The 22,309-nt window shown below is 42.7% G+C and overlaps 1 protein-coding gene across 3 annotated transcripts; it reads left to right on the forward strand.

Moving 5' to 3' along the window:
* Nucleotides 1–54: 54 nt before the first annotated feature.
* Nucleotides 55–21,686, forward strand: EMC3 (ER membrane protein complex subunit 3). 3 transcript variants are annotated; one of them, XM_081245766.1, is made up of 8 exons: nucleotides 55–368; nucleotides 5,560–5,617; nucleotides 5,949–6,042; nucleotides 7,823–7,927; nucleotides 8,647–8,728; nucleotides 11,116–11,195; nucleotides 11,976–12,058; nucleotides 21,384–21,686. In XM_081245766.1, exons 1-8 carry the CDS (start codon nucleotides 214–216, stop codon nucleotides 21,459–21,461), a joined length of 735 nt encoding a protein of 244 aa, XP_081101892.1. In that variant the 5' UTR covers nucleotides 55–213; the 3' UTR covers nucleotides 21,462–21,686. The 3 variants fall into 3 exon arrangements, with proteins under 3 accessions (XP_081101892.1, XP_081101893.1, XP_081101891.1); XM_081245767.1 differs by lacking the exon at nucleotides 21,384–21,686 and adding an exon at nucleotides 13,850–14,358 and having other exon boundaries at nucleotides 57–368; XM_081245765.1 differs by lacking the exon at nucleotides 21,384–21,686 and adding an exon at nucleotides 16,051–16,281 and having other exon boundaries at nucleotides 58–368.
* Nucleotides 21,687–22,309: the final 623 nt, after the last annotated feature.

Here is a 22,309-nt window from a genome sequence, read left to right on the forward strand (position 1 = left end):
CGCGCCTCGCCGTGACGTCAAACTTCCGCGCCGGAAGCCAGCGGCCGCGCGGCCCGGCGGGGGGCAGGGCGCAAGGGCAGAGGCTGAGGTGGGGCTCCGGGCTAGCCTGGCTGAGGGGCGTGAGACGGCCCGGAGGCGAGCTCGACGAGCACACCTGCGCCCCGGTGACGATCGACCCGGCTACAGCTGGCCGGGAGCCGGCTCTCTGTGAAGATGGCAGGGCCGGAGCTGCTGCTCGACTCCAACATCCGCCTCTGGGTGGTCCTACCTATCGTTATCATCACCTTCTTCGTGGGCATGATTCGCCACTACGTGTCCATCCTCCTGCAGAGCGACAAGAAGCTCACCCAGGAACAAGTCTCCGACAGGTCAGCTCCCTCCCCTCTCCGGCGATCTCGCTCTCTCGTGACCTTGGGCAAGAAAGTGCAGGGGTTATGTCAGTTTCCCCGGGTTCACATCGCGCCCCCGCTAGCTGACTGTCCTTGGCTGAGTTACCCCTCTGTTTCACTTTCTTCATCTGCAGAAGGACGATGATACCAGGACATGCCTCATAGAGCAGGCGTGGGGATTAAATTTTATATGATGTCTGTAAAACATTTCTCTAGATACAGTATAAGTTTCCATGAGCCTGAATGATCACAAAATGGGACATTTTGTTTCATAAATTAAGTTTTACTGCCCCAAAACTTACTAAAATTTTTCTAAAATGTGTTAAACCAAAACTGAAAAATACACAAATAAAAAAATATTAGACCATATTTGGGAATAGAATGTATGTAAAAAGTGGTTCTCAAGATTGAAGAATACACTGACTCTTCGGAAAGGAAAAAAAACAAAAACTAGAGTTTTATTTTAAGAAAATGTTTTTCAGTTGCAAATTACCACTGCAAAACAGAAACTTTACCTTTATAACCAGTACAAGGACTTATTTTTAGATATTAATGGAAATGAAAATGCAAAATTAAAAATTTCTTGTAGAATTTGCAGACCTTAGAGAAACTGAGTGTTTAGAATGTATAGGATAATTTAAGTTGGCCTTGCTTCAGGGTTTAAATGCCTCAAGGTCACCATTCTCAACCCACTTCTGCAAAATTGCTCAGCAGTATAGAGACCTAGCCGAATTTCTGTTCAGCCTGTGGAAGTCCTGAATTATCTATAGTGAACAAGGTTTTCTTGATGACCAACCATGTGCCCTGCACTGTGCTATATGCTCTGGGGTACAAAATATGACAAGGTCAAGATCCTACTCTCAGGGAGTTTCAGTCCAAGTGATAAAACATGCACAAGGAAAATAGGAGATACCATTAACTTAGTGCTTAGGCTATGCCAGTACAGTGGTAATCACTTTAAATGACATAATATATGGGAAGAATTCAGCTTAAAGTCCTTCAGTATTTCCTTTTTGCTCTTTAAAAAAAAAATGTGGTAAAACACACATAACAGGGCTTCCCTGGTGGCGCAGTGGTTGGGGGTCTGCCTGCCGATGCAGGGGACATGGGTTCGTGCCCCGGTCCGGGATGATCCCATGTGCCACGGGGCGGCTGGGCCCATGAGCCATGGCCGCTGGGCCTGCATGTCCGGAGCCTGTGCTCCGCAAAGGGAGAGGCCACAGCAGTGAGAGGCCCGCATACCGGGAAAAAAAAAAAAACATAACATAAAATTTTCCATTTCCACTGTTTTTAAGTGTACAATTCAGTGACATTAAGTACATTCACATTGTTGTGCAACTGTCACCACCGTCCACTTCCAGAATAGTTTCCTCATCCCTAACAGAAACTCTGAGCCTATTAAATAATGACTCATTCCCTTCTCCCTCAGCCCCTGGGACCCACCGTTCTACTTTCCATCTCTAGGTACTTCATATAAGTGGAATCATACAGTATTTGTCTCTTTGTGTCTGGCTCATTTCATTTAGTATAATGTGTTCATGGCTCATCCATGTTGTTGCAAATGAGGGGTTTCCTTCTTTTTCGTGGCTGAATAATATTCCAGTGTGTGTGTGTGTGTCTACATATGTATCATGTTGTCTTTATCCTTTCAAGGTTGTTTCTATATCTGGGCTATTGTGATTCATACTGCAATGAACATGGGGATGCAAATATATATATATTTATTTAATGTGATTCTATTCTATTTTTAATTTTTTGTGGAACCTCCGAACTATTTTCCATAAAGGTTGTACCAGTTTACATTCCCACCAGCAGGGGTTTCCTTTCCTCCCGCTTTTGCTTTTAAGATAAAGACTAAAATACAGTGGAACGCTTAAAAAGAAAGGAATCATGTCACACGGTACAACATAGATAAACCTTAAGGACATTAAGCTAAGTAAAAGAAACCAGACCCAAAAAGACAGTATCTGTATGATTCCGCTTATGTGAAGTATCTAAAGTAGTCAAATTCACAGAAAATACTGATAGAATGGTGGTTACCAGAAGCTGGGAGAGGGGGAATGGGGGAGTTACTGTGCAATGGGAAGAGTTTCAGGTTTGCAGGATGAAAAAGTTCTGGAGATCTATTTCACAACTATGTGAATACACTTAACACTACTGAACTGTGCGCTTAAATGTGGTTAAGATGGTAAATTTTGTTACATGTTTTTCACCACAATCTTTTAAAAAAGCATTGGGACTCACGTGGCCTTGCATAGTCTGGCTCTTGCCAACCTCTCAAGCCTTGTCTCACCACATTTCTGTAGTCCTCTTTCTTCCAGCCATATGGCCTTTTCTCAGGTCCTCAGAGACATAGTGCTTACTCCTCGCTCACAGCTGTTCCCTCCAGCACGTGGCCAAGGTAATCTTTACTCATCCTTAAGATTTCAGCGTCCTCATACTGCCTCAGCAAAGCTTTCTCCAAGACCTCGACTTACTAGACTCAGTCACATCCCCCATTCATCTGTCCTTCCTAGGACATAACAGATGAATTTCACATTTATTCCTGTGGTTATTTGATTAATGTTTTTCTCCCCCACTAAACTTTAATTTTCTGGAGATACTTGCTTTTTGATCGCTGTTGTTCATGTCACCTAACATGGCACTCAGGAGCTCAAGAAGTATTTCTTCAGTGAGAATAAATCTGTTATTATACACAATATGAATGGAGGCGTAGGGAATTTAAATGACTCACCCAAGATCACATAATAACAAGTGGCAGAGCAAAGACTTCAACCCATGTGTCCAACATCAGAGCTTAAATTCTTACCCATTATTGGAGACCCAGTGCTGCTTAAACTGTGAGTGGTAAAGGACCAATTTTTTTGGTTTTTCCATTTCCAATTTATCTCAGACTGGTGCTTTTGTAAAATTTTTTGATCACATATTTGGATGTTGTGACAATGTCAATTTACTATAAAGGTTTCTAAACCCTCACTCTCAGTGACTTTTCTTACCTCGTCACAGACCGGTGTTGGTACATAGGCCACATTGTGAATAACTTTATTTATTTTTTAAAAAAGATGTCTTTATTTATTTTTTAAATTTATTTTTGGCTGCATTAGGTCTTCGTTGCTGCGCGTGGACTTTCTCTAGTTGTGGCGAGTGGGGGCTACTCTTCATTGCAGCACGTGGGCTTCTCATTGCGATGGCTTCTCCTTGCGAAGCATGGGCTCTAGGTGCACGGGCTTCAGTAGTTGTGACGCGTGGGCTCAGTAGTTGTGGCTCATGGCCTCTAGAGCACAGGCTCAGTAGTTGCGTCGCACGGGCTTAGTTGCTCCACGGCATGTGGGATCTTCCCGGACCAGGGCTTGAACCCGTATCCCCTTCATTGGCAGGTGGATTCTTAACCACTGCGCCACCAGGGAAGTCCGTGAATAGCTTTAGACTAGCTCCCAGGGAATGAAACATATCACCTGTCACCTCTGTAGGCTTGTGTATAGAGCAGTCAGCTGTACAGTATAATGAGGTCAAGAGGAGGACCAGAGAGAATTCCATGAGGCCACTGGGCCTCAAGAAGAGTTCCATGAAATATTACTCAGCCATAAAAAGGAATGAAATGTTGCCATTTGCAGCAACATGGATAGACCTAGAGAATATTATGCTTAGTGAGATAAACCAGACGAAGAGAAACACTATGTCACTTATATGTGAAATCTAAAATATAATACAAATGAATCTATATAGAAAACAGAAACAGACTCACAGACATAGAAAACAAACTTATGGTTACCGAAGGACACCAGGAGGCGGGGAGGAACAAATTATGAGTATGGGATTAACAGATACAAACTACTGTACCTAAAATAGATAAGCAACAAGGATTTACTGTATAACACAGGGAATTATATCTAATATCTTGTAATAACCTATAATGGAAAATAATTTGCAAAAAAAACCGGAATCACTATGCTGTATACCTGAAACTAATGCAATATTGTAAATCAACTATACTTCAATTAAAAAAAGAGTTCTAGGGCTTCCCTGGTGGCACAGTGGTTGAAAGTCCGCCTGCCGATGTAGGGGACACGGGTTTGTGCCCCGGTCCGGGAAGATCCCACATGCCGCGGAGCGGCTGGGCCCGTGAGCCACAGCCGCTGAGTCTGCGCGTCTGGAGCCTGTGCTCTGCGATGGGAGAGGCCACAGCAGTGGGAGGCCCGCGTACCACAAAAAAAAAAAAAAAAAAGAAAGAGTTCTATGGAGAAGGTGGGATTTGAAAAGGGTGTTGGGGCATGATGAGGTAGAATTGGTGAGGGAGGGGGCACTAGAGCAATCCCAGCACATGGAGAAGCTAGAATATGCATAAGGTGACAACGGGACCCTAAGCGTACCGGCTGACTGCTTAGAGAGGTGGTCTACATTGAGGAGTAGACGGAAAACCAAGAACAGTTTTCTTGTGTTCATTTCTGTATACAGTTTTTTTCACTTTTCAAGAAGGATTTCCATTAACTTAAGGAGTTTTTTATTCCCCTCATTAAAACAACCTTTGAAAATCTAGAAAAAATTAGCATTTTTATCTCTTCTGTGTGATGTTTGTATCTTAGCGCTGCCTACTTGTGGCATTACACTTTGTTATCTGTAATGATCAATTATGTTAAAGTATCAGATAATTTCATTTATTAATTCAATAAGTATTTATTGAAAGCTTACTAACAGCCTGAATCCTGAGTACAATTTCTATTTGTTGTCTGTCAGGTAACAACCCTGTCAAGTCTTATACTCACTTCTCTATCGGGTTTAAAAACTTCCTTCGTTTATCCTCACCCTTCCTCCCTCCTCCTGGCCCCAGGTCTTCTGAGTAGCATCCAACTGCTACTCTTTTCACTCAGAGAAAGTTCCTTCTTAGCTCATTATAAAGTAAGAAAAAGCTGAGCGTAATGTCCCAAATGTGCCTTCCTCAGAAATCTTTGTTCAGGAACAGTCACTTCTGAAAAATGCTCTTTTGGAAAGCTCATTGTTGGGTTAACTATGTTCTACTGGTTTTTAGGACACTGTATTTTGAAAAGTTTCCGCACAGAGCTATTGCCAAATGGGCCCTGTCTTGTGTTTAAATAGGTGTTCTACTTTATTCTCTCATTTTCTTCTAGTGTTTCGCTTTTAAAAATCTCATTGTCTTGGTTGTATTTTTCAGTCAAGTCCTAATTCGAAGCAGAGTCCTCAGGGAAAATGGAAAATACATTCCCAAACAGGTACTCATAAATGAGTAAAAGCTCCATGATTCACTGTTGAGGGCAGTAGATATCTGAATGTTTTATAAGGGGATTCTTCGGGGAAAGCTGAAGGTGGGCAAGTCAGTAATTAAGCTGTGTCCTGGTGGTGTTTGCTGTCATTGTGACGTTGCCCTTCTTGGGAAATTGTTTTTAAATGTGACTCAGCTAAGTGTCAGGTCGGCTGCCAAGTAGGCTGCCAGCTCTGAGTGTAACAGCATATTCCAAGGGCCTTCTGACTAAACCTTGGGGGAATAATTTGACAATGTGTATGTCACAGTTTTAAGACTTAAAAAGTTCTTTTTTCTACTAGTCTTTCCTGACACGAAAATATTACTTCAACAACCCAGAGGATGGATTTTTCAAAAAAACTAAAAGGAAGGTTGTTCCTCCTTCTCCTATGACTGGTATGTTTATTCCCTTCTCTCATCTTTAAGGAAGACTTTTAACATTATTGGGGGGATGGGCAGGGAGGATGTCGTTTTATTTGAAATTTAAATTTTACAAGACAGTAATCTAAGGGACCTTAGGGATCATCGGACACAGGGATCTACAGAAGTGGCGTTCTCCTTTTCCAATAAATCTTCAGGGAACCCCACTGTATAAAGTGGATAAAAAAAGAGCTCTCAGCTGAGGGGGTGGGGACTAGAGCCATTGTCCCTGGGTCTCTCCCCTTTGCTGTTCCTCAGGACCCGGGGCTCTGAGGAGCACAGCTGGAAAGCATTCCAGTCCCGGGTCCCATCCAGTGCCTGGATCCTACTGCTGACACATGACCTCCAGATTCTGCCTGACTGCTTCCCTAGACCATCCATTTCTTTGTCAGACATGATTGCTTGGCCCGTCCTACAGGTTTTCCTCTAACAGATTTCTTACTTTCTCTGGTCCCAGTCATGTGAAAAATACAGCATCTTTAAAGTAAAACAAAATAACTTATTATTCAGTGTTGCCTATCCACTCATTTCAGTACCTATTTCTTTAGGTGAGATAACCAGTTATTTTAAACCTAGACAGAAGATACTGGGATTGATTTTAATAAGTCTTTTAGAAAACCTACAAGAAAAAAAAGACCAATAAGTATATGAAAAGATACTTGACATCACTAAAATCAGTGGAATGCAAACTAAAACAAGATGTCATTTTTAGCCCATTAAACTGGCAAAGATTGAAAAGCTTGACCAAAACTGCTACTGTCAAGGTCATGGGAAGTTAGGCCCTCTCACTGTTGTTGAAAGTCAGTTTTAAATGGTCAAATCCCTTGGCCTAGGAATTCTTCTAAGAGTTTCTCTTACAGAAACACTTACATAAACATGCAGATTTATGTACAAGGAAGTTGTTGGTAACACTGTTTATTGGCCAAAAAAACAAACAAAAAAACAATCTATAGGCCTACCCAGAAGTGATGAGTGTGACCACACAGTGGACTCCCATGCAGACATTAAAAATAATGAGAGATATTATACCAATGTGGAAACACCATTCACAATATGTTAACTTTTTAAAATTAAGAAGCAGAATAGGGACTTCCTTGGTGGCACAGTGGTTAAGAATCCGCCTGCCAATGCAGGGGACACGGGTTCGAGCCCCGGTCTGGGAAGATCCCACATGCCATGGAGCAACTAAGCCTGTGCGCCACAACTACTGAGCCTGCGCTCTAGAGCCCGCGAGCCACTACTACTGAGCCCATGTGCCACAACTACTGAAGCCCGCGCACCTAGAACCCATGCTCCGCAACTAGAGAAGCCACTACAATGAGAAGCCCATGCACCACAACAAAGAGTAGCCCCCGCTCGCCGCAACTAGAGAAAGCCCACATGCAGCAACGAAGACCCAACACAGTCAAAAAACAAAACAAACAAAAAAAGTAGAATAGTAAGCATAGTATCCCTTTACATGTGTATATATATATATATAGAGAGAGAGAAACTATTGTGTGTATATTCATGTATAATTGCATATGTATGTTTTTATAGATATATAAAGATAGAAGGAGATAAAACAAACAGTTAAAAATGTTCAGAGAGTAGGCTCAGAGGAACTGTCTGCATCCTGTGTTTCTATGTTGTTTGAATTTTTTACAATGAGCTTGTATTACTTTAATTATCAAATAAATTAAAAACTTACAGAAAATAGGAGTAAGTCCCTGCAAACAGTGGTAACAGGTATTGGTTTCTTGTGTTTTTGTCTTAGATCCCACTATGCTCACAGACATGATGAAGGGCAATGTCACAAATGTCCTCCCTATGATTCTTATTGGTGGATGGATCAACATGACGTTTTCAGGCTTTGTCACAAGTAAGTTACAGACCCAGAAGACTTCAGGTTTACTTCATCTGTGATCCTTTCCCATGACCCTGTTCAGAAATCCAAGGGCTGCTGAGACACTGCTATCACGGGTCCTATGTTCTCTAGTGGAAACTGAGGGGTCTTTGAACAAAAAAATTTAATATGCTCTGATTTTATGGCTCTTATCCCAGATTGATCATAAATTCATGATGTGGTTGCTTTTTTACTAATAGGGACTCAAACAAGTGGCGTGCTAGTTTATATCCGAAACTAGTTTGGTATTCTAGTGAGTAGGGAAAGGGAAGGCTATTTCTGTCTTGACTTCATTTTCTAGGTGTTGGGGTGAGTTGTTGGTCAATTTGTTTGTAAGCTGCTTTGATTTAAATGAACTAGGTTTCTTAGTAATGTAGTTCTTTGTGTGTATGTATTCCACTTTGGGCTTAACAGATCAGTGCAAGTTTCTTTTCCAGATTTTGGGACACAGCTCAGTTTGAGCCCCTGCTTCTTAAGCACTAGAGAAGCTGGTGTTATTCAAGGAACTAGAGCAGAGTGACATTTGACTGTTGATTCTTCAGAAGGTGACACACATCTCCTTGTGGAAATCGTTTTCTAAACACCGTATGGTACAGATTTCCCACCTCCTCAGGGAAATAATATATGCATCACACTTAAACTGTTCTACAAATGAAGCTGGGAGTGATTCTGAATTTTTTCTTTCTTCTCTGCAGCCAAGGTCCCGTTTCCACTGACCCTCCGTTTTAAGCCTATGCTACAGCAAGGAATTGAACTACTCACATTAGACGCCTCCTGGTAAGGACTTTCTTCTATTTAATAAAAACACCAACCAAAATCTAAAACAGGGATCTCTTAAAGAACAGGATTTCCAGTTTGCCTGCTTCACTGGAATAGGTTTTTGGAGTTTTTCTCATTGAAACTCCACTCAATGCCACAGGTGGATTATGGCAACTTTTACATGAGTCTTGCGAAAGGAGAGAATGTATCAGCCTCTTAAATTAATTAATTTTACTTTTGGCTGTGTTGAGTGTTCGTTGCCGCACATGGGCTTTCTCTAGTTGTGGCGAGCGGGGGGCTACTCTTTGTTGCAGTGCACAGCCTTCTCATTGCGATGGCTTCTCTTATTGTGGAGCATGGGCTCTCGGTGTGCGGGCGTCCATAGTTGTGGCACACGGGCTCAGTAGCTGTGGCTTGCGGGCTCTAGAGCACAGGCTCAGTAGTTGTGCTGCATGGGCTCTGTTGCTCCGCGGCATGTGGGATCTTCCTGGACAGGGGCTCAAACCCCCGTCCCCTGCATTGGCAGGCAGATTCTTAACCACTGTGCCACCAGGGAAGCCCTGTATCAGCCTCTGTTTCCCTAGCATCTTGGGGCTTAGGAGTCCAAGAGCAGATGTGTCTACCCCAAGAAATTTAAAAGATAAAGCCAGGAACTCTGGCCAAGGCAGACTTTTTAGCAATACATACCCTGGAGCTTATGGAAGTGGATGTTGGTATTCTTTTTTCCAAAATACATTACTGGTAATAACAACATTAATCCTTTACATTGGTACCAGTCACTGTTCTAAGGATTTTCCATATATTATTTTATGGTATATGGAAACCCTATGAAGTAATTGGAGACATTGAGATTTGACCACAAACCTGTCCAAATCCAACACTCGTGTCTTACCATTCTGTTTTTTATAGCCAGAGTAATAAAACCCAAAATCTGAAGAGCTCTTAGAACACTGCTACAGCCTCTGGAATGCAGTAGTGCCTCTTCATGTGGTCTCTCCGGATTATTTTGTCTATGGCTTCCCAAAGACTAGCATCTAAAGGAAGCCAAACAGTAGGAGGAGGAGGAGAATGGGCAACGGGGGTAACCAGTGCTGATCTTGATTCACTCCCCAGTCGGAGCAGAGCAGTCTGGTGGTTTGGGAGGGACAGGATCGACCGGGTGCTGGGAGAGTTTTGGCTATGTGCCCTTCCCCTAGAGGAGAAAAGCTATACTTAATATGAGTAGCATGACCCTATTAGACCTTGACCTTCCTGTCTCATGTGAGCTAAGCAAAAACTTCATGGGCTGGAGAAAAGCTTTTTTATCTTTTCTCAGCATCTGACATACTTGTGTGGACAAAGGAGCCTAGAACCGGATATAAACTAGCTTACCAAGCTGCAACATTATGTACAGATAGGTGTGACCCAAGTATTGGAATGAAGTGTGGGTTCTTTCCAACTCTGTATCATTTCTTATAGTCTTTAGTTGTTTTTTGTTTTTTGTTTTGTTTTTTTTTTTTTTGGTACGCGGGCTTCTCGCTGTTGTGGCCTCTCCCGTTGCGGAGCACAGGCTCCGGACGCGCAGGCTCAGCGGCCATGGCTCACGGGACCAGGTGCTTCACGGCATGTGGGATCTTCCCGGACCGGGGTACGAACCCGTGTCCCCTGCATCGGCAGGCGGACTCTCAACCACTGCGCCACCAGGGAAGCCCTTTAGTTTTTATTATATGCGAGCATGTTAACTTTATTGGGGTAAGGTGGGAAACCTAAACTTAGGAGAGCTTTGATGATAATAGTTCAAAACTTGGAATGGCTTCCCCAGTTGCTACAGTCTTCAGTATGAAGCCCACCAATGCTTGTGTTTCCTTCTAGAGAATGGAATTCAGGACAGGAGGCCTCTTTCTATTTATATTTTATGTACTTCAGTATTGTTTGCATTTATTATATATAACAAATGTGTGTTGTTTTTATGATTACAAATAATAAATGGTTTGAAAACCCGTTATGTATGAAGGAAAAATTAAACAAAGCTTGCATTCCCTGATAAAATGAAGCACACCAGTTGTGAGTTCAGTTCCTGATACTGAATGCCAAAGAATTTATCACATAGCCAGAAGGAGCAGTTTGCCTCCATATATTACCTTATTTTATCCTCATGGCAACTCTGTGAAGTGAGTGGAGGAATTGAGATTTGACCCCAAAGTCTGCCCAAATCCAGTGCTCAGCTGTTCGCCTGCAGAGAGCTATAACTATTTGTAACATGGCCTTCACGACTTGTGTTTCTTCTTTGGTTGTGCTTTGGATGACTACAGCCTGCCCCAGGGGATTCCTTTACATACTCTGAACAACTCTGGGTGGTAGAAAAGTGTGTGAACTAGGTTAATTCTGAAATAACTTACCTACATTGTTTCCCTTTTGCTTCCTAGGGTGAGTTCTGCATCCTGGTATTTCCTCAATGTCTTTGGGCTTCGGAGCATTTACTCTCTGATTTTGGGCCAAGATAATGGTAAGAAGCAAATACTTCAATAGATGAGTCATTCATGCCAGGGCCAGAATGATCATGTAGGCTATGCTGTTTGTGAACACAGCCAAATACAGTGCTTCATTCCTTAAACGTATTCATAAGTTTCTGAGGTATTCTGAGTCTTAAAAACCCCAGGGTCAGACTGAAGATCTGAATTCTCCTTGGTAATCATGGGGACAGTATTTAGTTGCCCTGAGTCTGATGCCCTCCTGTGAGGGATCCAGCACAAGCAATACAAGCCTGTAAACCTGAAGCTGAAAGAAGGCCGGGTTTGATCAGTTTACTCGTTGACTAGAGTTCCTGCTGGTATCAATCCTGGCTCTCTTACTTAATAGCTAGGACCTTGGGCAAGTTACTTAACCACTCCAGTCCTCTGTTTGCCTATCTGTAAAACAGGGACCTTAATAATTGACTTCTGGGTTTGTTGTTAGGAGTAGGTGAGGTAGATACATAAAGGTCCTTAGTGAAGTACCTGGCATGTGGGAGTTGCTCAGTAACTGATGGCTGTTGTTAGTGTTATTTAAATTTGAAATAATGTTTAGCACTTCCTTTAGTTATCTTCCTTCTCCTGCTCTTATCATGTCCATTTTTCAGAAGACGTAAAGTGCTTTCACATAGTGCGTGACAGGGCCAGTGAACTGTCATATGGTTCTCTAACCCACTACCAAGCATCTGTAAGTGCTGTGTAAGGACCATCCTTCTCCGAGGGTCCTGGGTGCTTTCTGCGCCCTGGCACTTACACGGATGTGTCTTATGCTGCAGCTGCTGACCAATCACGGATGATGCAGGAACAGATGACTGGAGCAGCCATGGCCATGCCTGCAGACACCAACAAAGCTTTTAAGGTACACTCACTTCTCCTCCGAGCTTCACTGAAGCTCGGAAAGGTGTTACTAGAGTTACTTTTAAAGATGAATTTCCTGAAGTGAGTGTAGTATGTATGGTTCCATCCTTTAAATTTAGCAAAAATGTATTTCTGTTTACATGTCTCTTATTCCAGAGACAGAATCATCTGTTAAGTAAATTAGAGATTCTTGGTACTTTTACTGGTTTTTAAATGCTCACCCAGTTTAATCCACACTGTAAATGAAGTTATAAAAACAGCCCAATCAGAGGTACCAGGCAAACATTTGGAATATTTTGAACTTTTTTGGACTGTGATATAAATTTCATTCAATAAAATCTAAATTGGGAATTCCCTGGCGGTCCAGTGATTAGGACTCCACGCTCTGACTGCTGAGGGCCTGGGCTCAGTCCCTGGCCAAGGAACTAACATCCCACAAGCCACACGGCACAACCAAAAAAAAAAAAAAGTCTAAATCACTTACAGCCTTTCATGAAGTGATTCTGGAATTTGTAAAATCCAATATAATTTTTGTACAGTAAACTCTCACTAATTTTTCATGATAAAAACTAGAAATAGAGGGGAATTTGCTCATCTTGATGCAAGACATCTATGAAAGACCCACAACTAACATCCATACTCATACTGAAAGCTTTTCCCCTAGGGTTAGGAACAAGACAAGGATGTCCACTCTCACCACTTCTACTCAACATTGTACTAGATGTTCTAGCCTGGACAGTTAGGCAAGAAAAAGAAATAAAAGGCATCTAGGGCTTCCCTGGTGGCGCAGTGGTTGAGAGTCTGTCTGCTGATGCAGGGGACACGGGTTCATGCCCCAGTCCGGGAAGATCCCACATGCCGCGGAGCTGCTGTGCCCGTGAGCCATGGCTGCTAAGCCTGCGCATCCGGAGCCTGTGCTCCGCAACGGGAGAGGCCACAGCAGTGAGAAGCCCACGTACCACAAAAAAAAAAAAAAGGCATCTAGATTAGAAAGGAAGAAGTAAAACTATCTCTGTTTGCAAATAACATGATCTCGTATATAGAATATCGTAAGGAATGCACAAAAATACTATTACACGTAATAAGTTCAGCAAGGTTTTAGGATACAAGATCAATATTCAGAAAGCAGTCGTTGTTCTACACGCTGGTAATAAAGAACCTGAAAAATTGAAATTAAGAAAACAATTCCAGGGCTTCCCTGGTGGCGCAGTGGTTGAGAGTCCGCCTGCCGATGCAGGGGACACGGGTTCGTGCCCCGGTCCGGGAAGATCCCACATGCCGCGGAGCGGCTGGGCCCGTGAGCCATGGCCGCTGAGCCTGCGCGTCCGGACCCTGTGCTCCGCAATGGGAGGGGCCGCAGCGGTGGGAGGCCCGCGTACCGCAAAAAAAAAGAAAAAAAAGAAAAAAAAAAAGAAAACAATTCCAAACCATAATGGAAAAGAATGTAAAAAAATAATGTCTATATGTGTATAACTGATTCACTTTTCTGTATAGCAGAGATTGGTACAACATTGTAAATCAACTATACTTCAATTTAAAAAAATTTTAAAAACCCAATTCCACTTACAGTAGTATCAAAAAGAATAAAATAAGAAATTTAAAACATGCAAGACTTGTACACTGATAATTGTAAAATACCGCTGAAAGAAACTAAAGAAGACCTAAATAAATGGAAATATATCCATGTACATATTATCTTGACTTAATATTACCAAGATGGTGATAGCCCTAGATCTGTTGATCCACAGATTCAACATAATCCCTATCAAAATTCCACCAACCTTTCTTGCAGAAATTGGCAGGCTGATCCAGAAGTTCATATGGAAATGAAAGGGCCCCAGAACAGGCAAAACAATGTTGAATAATAACAAAGTTGGAAGACTCACACTTCCTGATCTGAAAACCTACTTCTGAGCTACAGTAATCAAGACTGTGTGGGATTGGCATATGGACAGACATCCAGATCAACAGAATAGAACTGAGAGTTCAGAAGTAAATCCATACATTTAGATCAAATGATTTTTGACCAAGGTGCCAAGATGATTCAGTGGGGGAGAAAAGATTCTTATTGCTTACTGGGTACAGAGTTTCTGTTTCAGGGGATGAAAAATTTGGAAATAGACAGTGGTGATGGTTGCACGGCATTGTGAACCTAATAAATGCCACTAAATTGTATACTTAACAGTGCCTAAAAGTGGCAAATTTTGTATTGTATATATATTTTACCACAATAAAAAAATTTTTTTAATAAAAGTTTTTAAATGGGTCAAAGACTTAAAGAACTAAAATTATAAAGCTCTTTTTTTTTTTTTTTTTTTTCGGTATGCGGGTCTCTCACTGTTGTGGCCTCTCCCGTTGTGGAGCAAGGCTCCGGACGCGCAGGCTCAGCGGCCATGGCACACGGGCCCAGCCGCTCCGCGGCATGTGGGATCTTCCCGGACTGGGGCACGAACCCGTGTCCCCTGCATCGGCAGGCGGACTCCCAACCACCGCACCACCAGGGAAGCCCTATAAAGCTCTTAAAAGAAAACATAGGTGTAAATGTTTGTGACCTTGGATTAGGCAATGATTTCTTAGATATGATATCAAAAGTATCAGCAGCAAAAGGAAAAATAGATAAGTGGAACTTTGTCAAAATGAAGACTGTGCTTCTAAAGACACTATTAAGAAAGTGAAAAGACAACCCAGAGAATCAGAGAAAATGTCTGCAAATCATATAACTGATAAGGGTCCAGTATTCAGAATAAAGAACTCTTAGAACTCAACAATGAAAAGATGATCGAGTAAAGATGGGCAAAAGACATGAATAAACATTTCTCCAAAGAAGATACACAAATACCCAATAAGCTAAGCTCATGAAAAGATGCCCAACATCATTAGTCATCAGGGAAATGCAAATCAAAACCACAATGAGATACAAAGATGGATAATGAGTGTTGACAAAGATGCAAAGAAACTGGAACCCTCATACCTGCTGGTGATTGTGCAGCCACTTCGGAGCACAGTTTTTAGCCTTTCCTCAAAGAGTTAAACGCAGTTACCATATATGACCCAGCAGTTCTACTCTTAGCTAAGTACCCAGGAGAATTGAAAACACATATTCACACAAAAACTTAGTACAAGAATGTTCAGGGACTTCCCGGGTGGTGCAGTGGTTAAGAATCCGCCTGCCAATGCAGGGGACAAGGGTTTGATCCCTGGTCCGAGAAGATCCCACGTGCTGCGGAGCAACCAAGCCCATGAGCCACAACTACTGAGCCTGTGCTCTAGAGCCCTCAAGCCACAACTACTGAAGCCCGCATGCCTAGAGCCCGCGCTCCGCAGCAAGAGAAGCCACTGCAATGAGAAGCCCACACACCGCAAGGAAGAGTAGCCCCCGCTCACTACAACTACAGAAAGCCCGCGCAGCAACGAAGCCCCAACAAAGCCAAAAAAAAAAAAAAAGATACAGAAAGTAAAGTAGTAGTTGCCAGGGGTTGGGGGAGGGGATAGTGGGGAGTGTTTGCTGTTTGATACGGAGTTGTTTTTGCAGTGACGAAAGTGTTCTGGAATTAGGTAGTGGTGATGGTTGCACATCTTTGTGAATATACTAAAACCCACTAAATTGCACACATTAAAGGGGTGAATTTTACGGCCTAAATTATATATTTAAAAACCCACACCCATGAGCTAACACTTGTATTGCACATTAAGTTTCATACAACATTTTTTAAAAACCTACTAAAGGCGAAAGTAGTCAGCATTAATAGAATACTTGAGAAATGTAATTAGTTGCCAGCTCCAATGACTTTGATCAAATTCTTTCTTTCTTAGCCTAGTCTCCTAGTCTGTAACTTGGGGGCAGGGGGTGGGTAAGGGGAGAGCAGCACCTACCTCATAGGATTGAGTGAGCTTCACATGTACTTAGCTGAGCCCAGCTCCTGGCCCAAGCAAGTCAGCGCTGCTCTCATAACAGCCCTTCTCTCCCTGCCCCCACGTTCTCTTCCTCTGCAGACAGAGTGGGAAGCTTTGGAGCTGACGGATCACCAGTGGGCACTAGATGATGTCGAAGAGGAGCTCATGGCCAAAGACCTCCACTTCGAAGGCATGTTCAAAAAGGAATTACAGACCTCTATTTTTTGAAGACGAAGCGGGGGTCAGCTGTGTCAGGAACTCGGAGTAGCGCTTAACCTTGTAACTTTTGTTTGAGCTGGAGCCTCTCGGAATAAAAAGGGGGATGCGTGAGCTGGCGGGTGTGCAGCAAGAATTGTTCTTGTCTGAGCTGGGTTCCCCTTTATGTTTGAAACCAGAAGAAACTTGAGGAGTGTGTGCTGCGTGACTTGCCCAGAAACGACTAGTTTTGAAATATTTAAAATTTTCCTAAGTAAGAGAGGGGGGAAACTCAAGCTAGTAATAATATATAAAACTTAGCAAAAATTCAGGAATTTCAGAAAAAGTGTTGTCAATTAAACCTAATTATTATGTACAGTCACTCTGACTTCTAAACCATAGTAAACTCCTGTTTTCTTGGGATCCAAACACCCCGCGTTTTACCTTTAATTTTTTGTTAGTATTTTTATAACTTTCCTTAAGCAAATAATACATTTTCATTACCAAAAATTTAGGACCAATGGATGAGCAAAATGAAACTCTCTGTGTTGTTCATTTTGCGCCTGCAGAATGACATGAAGAGCCAATATGTTAAAACCTTATTCAAACAAACTCTTTTCAGAGTGAATACCCAGGGCCAGGACAGACTTGGGAAACCTTCTCTCTGTCTTAATACTGTCCAGTGAAAATCGGTGACCCTGAGACACTGCCAGATTCTCTCAAGTGCCTTTGGGATCCTCAAAGACTTCAACGGTTAAGTAATGCAGGGTCTTGATCTGGAGTTCAGAATATATCAAATCCGTTGACAGATAATTGGTGCTGTACTGTACATGGCTACTCCATTGAACGAAAGACCCCATATCCAAGTTATTCTGGATGAGAGAGAGCTTACATATGGTTGTAAGAAGGGAGAGAAGAAAAAAAAATTCTTTAATTAAAAAAAAAGAGAGAGAGAGGGTGGTTGCTGGCAGACACATAGGTAAGGGTTGCCCAGGAATAATTCTGCCTGGATTAACTGTCCCAGGGGAGTGGCAGAGGGCCATTTCTGTACCAAGAGGTGAATGTAATTTACATGCTGAACGCTATAATCAAAAACAAACAACTCAACTCTACAAATTAATCCATCCTGTTTTCTTTGCCTGTAAAAGTGTTGCCTCTGTGGGTCACTAACAGCCTTCTGCCAGCAGTTATGAGTGTCTATCATGGACCAGTGCTGGAGAGTCTAAGATGGAAAAAGATGTAACTCTTGCCCTCAGGAACTCAGAAGAGAGACACATAAGAAATTGGTGGTTCTTAATCGTTCACTGGGTCACAGGACCTCTTTGAGAATCTGATGGAAGTTCTGACCCTCCCCTCCTGAGTGACACACATGGGCACAGACACACAGACCTCTCGGGTAACCCCAGGAGCATTAATAGACCTTCCAGAGTCTATTCATAGTGACCCACTGACCCAAGGTAAGAAATGCTAATATTTAAAAGAGCTGCTAAAATAAAATATTAAAGGAGCAAGGGTTCCCAGGAGAGCTAACCTTTGACCTGGGCCTTGAAAGAGTTCTGCAGTGTAGAAGGGCCTCCCAAGCAGAGGGAACAGAACCAGGAAAGGCCTTCAGATTAAAATGTCTACAATTCACTGCTCCCTGACAAAGTGGGGAGTTGTATGGTATATACCAAAGGTCCAGGTAGGGCAGGAATGGAAACAATAACTGGTGACTGAGTGATGTCACCCTCTTTCCTACAAGACATCCTCAGAGCATTTCAGTCTGCCTCTTGATCCACACACAGTTTGTCCTTTTCCCTGTAGCAAAGTTAGGTGGGTAAAACGTGTGAGACTTTTCTGACCCATCACAGTGGTTAAATGCACATTTCCTTGGCACCAGCAAGTCAAAGGAAAAAGCCAAGTTTGTTTTAGCAGGCTCTTCCCAGAACCAGCTCACACGTTCAGGGAACAGTCCTCATCATGTGTGCTTCTTGGAGTTTAATTCGGGTCAGACTGCTAGATGAACGTTCTACCTTTTCCACCAACCTGGACTTAGCACCTGAAACCATTCAGGACAACCTGAAATGTCCACTTACTGATCGCGGTATGGAAGGCACCTTGCGTGGAAGGCTAAACATTGACAGTTGCACAACACAGCTCAGAAAAATAATGATGACTTAGATTTGAGGACAGTAGGTAAACCTGCACTTAGAGGCAAAACTCAGTGTGGTTCCTCTGTTTGGTCTGTAAGGAGTGCAATGGGCATGGGTGTATGTGTGAGACATGGGGGATTACTAACTGTGTGAGGAATACTGCAGTTGCAAGTGATAGAAACAGAACTCAATCTGGCTTAAGCAATTTTTTCTAAAGGAATGTAAGTTGGTTCAGTAACTAAAATGTTCAATGGTCAGTGTCTTCACTGTAGCCAGGGCCTCGCTGATATCATCAAGACATGGTTGCTTTCTCAGGTCTGCCTTTTTCTACTATCAGGTAGTTTGTCTTCTCATGGAGACACCAGCTTAGTAACCCCAGTGAAAAGCACCCCTTAAAATTCCAATAAAAGTCAGGCTACTTGATTTGGGTCATGTACACATTCCAGGAAATGCTTAGCCCTACCTAAACTATAAGGAATGAAAATGGGATAAGGATGATACCCTAAAGGAAAATAGGGGTGTTGCTGCCAGAAGAAGGTGGCATGGGTACCAGGAAAGAAAAAACAATCATGTTTTACCCTTTAATTACCTGGAATGTTTCCCAAAGGAGGTACTGCCCTATACTAGTAGGCCATGAAGTCTGCAAATATTTACTGGATTTCTGCAACATGCCCCATGCCAACAAGACATTCATTGACCATCTGCCCAAAACCATGCACACGAGCAAGCCACACTCCAGACCTTAAGAGCTCAGAAAACTGTCACATGTCGTGACAGGGATAATCCGAGGGAGGCTGTGGGAATGTCCTGCAAGTCATCCAACCTGGGAGGCCAGGGAAGGCTTCCCAGCAAAGTATCATCTCAAGATGTGAAGGATTACAAGGAATTAGATACAGAGCCAGGGGAAGATATAAGGGAAGATTATCCCAGGCAGACGGAACAGTGTATGCACGGTCCCAAGAGCTGAGGTGGTGGTGTTTTCACGAAACCGAAACAAGACTTGGGTGACCCTGAAGTGTAGAGAATAAAAAGATGTAATGAGCGCCGGGTTACTTTAAATGAATAGTAAGGCATTTGAATTATATCTCAATAAAGCTGCATTAAAAAAAAAAAGACGTGATGAAGCAAAGGCAAGACCAGATGGCAGCCTGTAAGTCACCACTCAGACACGAACTTGATCTTGATGTGGCTTCAGGAGCCTTTGGGAGGGACTGATGGGAAAGGATTTGCTACTGGGCAGGGAAAGGAATGGATGGGGTAGAAGTGGAGAGTGAGACGGTAGTGAGGTCATAGTGGGGTGGAGTTGAGCCCATTTAGATGATTAGCTCCTCCTTTCTTGCTCCGATTCAGTGTGTGGCTTTGCATAAGACACTTCCCCTCTCTGGGCCTCCATCTCCCCATCTGCCAAAAGGAGATCTGCAGCCACTTTGGAAAACAGTCTGGCAGTTCCTCAAAAGCTTAAACAAAGTTTCCATATGATCCACTCCTAGATAGATATCCCAAGAGAAATGAGAACATATGTCCACACAAAAACTTGTACACCATCGCTCACAGCAGCATTATTCACAATAGCCAAAAAGTGGAAACAACCCAGATGTCCATCAACTGATGAATAGGTATATAAAATACGGTATATCCATACAATGGAATATTATTCAGTAATAGAATGAAGTTCTGATACAACCTATGATGCGATGAAGTGTGGAACTAAATGAAGAAGACAATCACAAAAGATCACATATACGATCCTATTTTTTATGAAATGTCCAGAATGGGCAAATCCATAGGGTCAAAAGATAGATTAGGGCCTCCCTGGTGGCGCAGTGGTTGAGAGTCCGCCTGCCGATGCAGGGGATACGGGTTCGTGCCCCGGTCTGGGAGGATCCCATATGCCGCGGAGCGGCTGGGCCCGTGAGCCATGGCCTCTGGGCCTGCGCGTCCGGAGCCTGTGCTCCGCAACGGGAGAGGCCACAACAGTGAGAGGCCCGCATACCGCAAAAAGAAAAAAAAAAAAAAAAAAAAAAAGATAGATTAGTGGTTGCCAGGGCTTGCAAGGAGGAAAATGGGGAGTGATTGCTAATGGGTACAGGTTTCTTTTGGGGGTAATGAAAATGTTCTGGTGGGAATGTAAATTGGTATAACCACTATGGAGAACGGTACGGAGGTTCCTTAAAAAACTAAAAATAGAGTCACCATATGATCCTGCAATCACACTCCTGGGTATATACCCGGAAAAAACTATAATTCACAAAAAATACATGTACCCCAATGTTCACTGCAGCACTATTTACAATAGCCAAGACATGGAAGCAACCTAAATGTCCATCGACAGATGAATGGATAAAAAAGATGTGTTATATATATACAATGGAATATTACTCAGCCATGAAAAAAGAATGAAGTAATGCCATTTGCAGCAACATGGATGGACCTAGAGATTATCATACAGTACTAAGTAAAGTAAGCCAGATAAGAGAAAGACAAATACATGCTATCACTTATATGTGGAATCTAAAAAAATAAAAGGTACAGGGACTTCCCTGGCGGTCCAGTGGTTAAGATTCCATGCTCCCAATGGAGGGCACATGGGTTCTATCCCTGGTCAGGAAACTAAGATCCCGCATGCTGCATGGCATGGCCATAAATAAATAAAATGAATAAATAAATTTTTTTAAAGGTACAAATGAACTTATTCACAAATTAGAAATAGACCTACAGACATAGAAAATAAACTTATGGTTACCAAAGGGGAAAGGGGTGGGGGATAAATTAGGAGTTTGGGATTAACATATACACACTACTATATACAAAACAGATAACTGACAAGGAACTACTGTATAGAACAGGGAACTATACTCAATATTTTATAATAACCTGTTAGGGAAAAGAATCTGAAAAAGAATATATGTGTATATATATGTGTGTGTGTATACATATACATATATATATATCTGAATCACTGTGCTGTACACCTGAAACTAACAACATTGTAAGTCAATTATACTTCAATAATAAAAAATATAATAAAGAAGAAAATGTTCTAAAATTGTGGTGATAGGGACTTCCCTGGTGGCGCAATGGTTAAGAATCTGCCTGCCAATGCAGGGGACACGGCTTGAAGCCCTGGTCTGGGAAGATCCCACATGCCGTGGAGCAACTAAGCCCGTGCACCACAACTACTGAGCCTGCACTCTAGAGCCTGTGACCCACAACTGCTGAGCCCGCGTGCCACAACTAATGAAGCCCACGCACCTAGAGCCTGTGCTCTGCGGCAAAGAGAAGCCACTGCAATGAGGCCCTCGCCCCACAACAAAGAGTAGCCCCCGCTCGCCACAACTAGAGAAAACCCACGCACAGCAACGCAGATCCAACACAGCCAAAAATAAATAAATAAATAAATAAATAAATTTTTAAATGAAATAAATAAAAAATAAAATAATAGTAATGACAGCTGCACAACTCTGTGAATATAATAAAGCCCACTGAATAGTACACCTTAAATAGGTGGATTTTACGTCATGTGAATTACATCACTGTTAAGCAGGACAGGGGGATCATAAGCCCTTGGCAGCTGACATCAAGATCTCTCATGGTCATGGCTACGAGAGGCTCTTGTAGACTATCCAGGCTGCAGAAGGAGGGCATCGAGGAGACATCTGCGACTGCTGGGTGCAGAGGGGTGTCAGGGGTCTCCCAGCATGTCCCTGAGCCTCTCCTGTGCTTTAACCCCCTGCCCTTCCACCCCTCCTGCTGACCCTGCTCTCACCTTGGTCCCACCTCCCCATCTCCCGGGCTCTGGGGCAGCCTGGGAAGGTCAGTGGGCTTCAGAAACCTGAGTTCTGTATCCCTGCCCCTCCAAAGTGGGCTAGTACCCAACACATAAAATGTTTTATTAAATTTATTTTTGTGAGCAGCCAGCTCGCAAAATGCATAGCCAACCCTGTGCAATCTTTTCCTTTCTTCCATTTCTTTGTGAATTTCTTTTTCATTTGAAAGTTCTTATTATGGAAAATTTCAACCATACACAAGAG

This window comes from Mesoplodon bidens (assembly GCF_964165515.1).
Source record: "Mesoplodon bidens genome assembly, chromosome: 10".
Lineage (NCBI taxonomy): Eukaryota > Metazoa > Chordata > Mammalia > Artiodactyla > Ziphiidae > Mesoplodon > Mesoplodon bidens.

Excerpts from the sequence above, each read along its gene's own strand:
- EMC3 (XM_081245765.1), top strand. The coding sequence starts at position 214 with ATGGCAGGGCCGGAGCTGCTGCTCGACTCCAACATCCGCCTCTGGGTG. Across the intron at positions 8,729-11,115 it reads CTCACATTAGACGCCTCCTG|GGTGAGTTCTGCATCCTGGT; the intron begins GTAAGGACTTTC and ends TTTGCTTCCTAG. Across the intron at positions 11,196-11,975 it reads GATTTTGGGCCAAGATAATG|CTGCTGACCAATCACGGATG; the intron begins GTAAGAAGCAAA and ends CTTATGCTGCAG.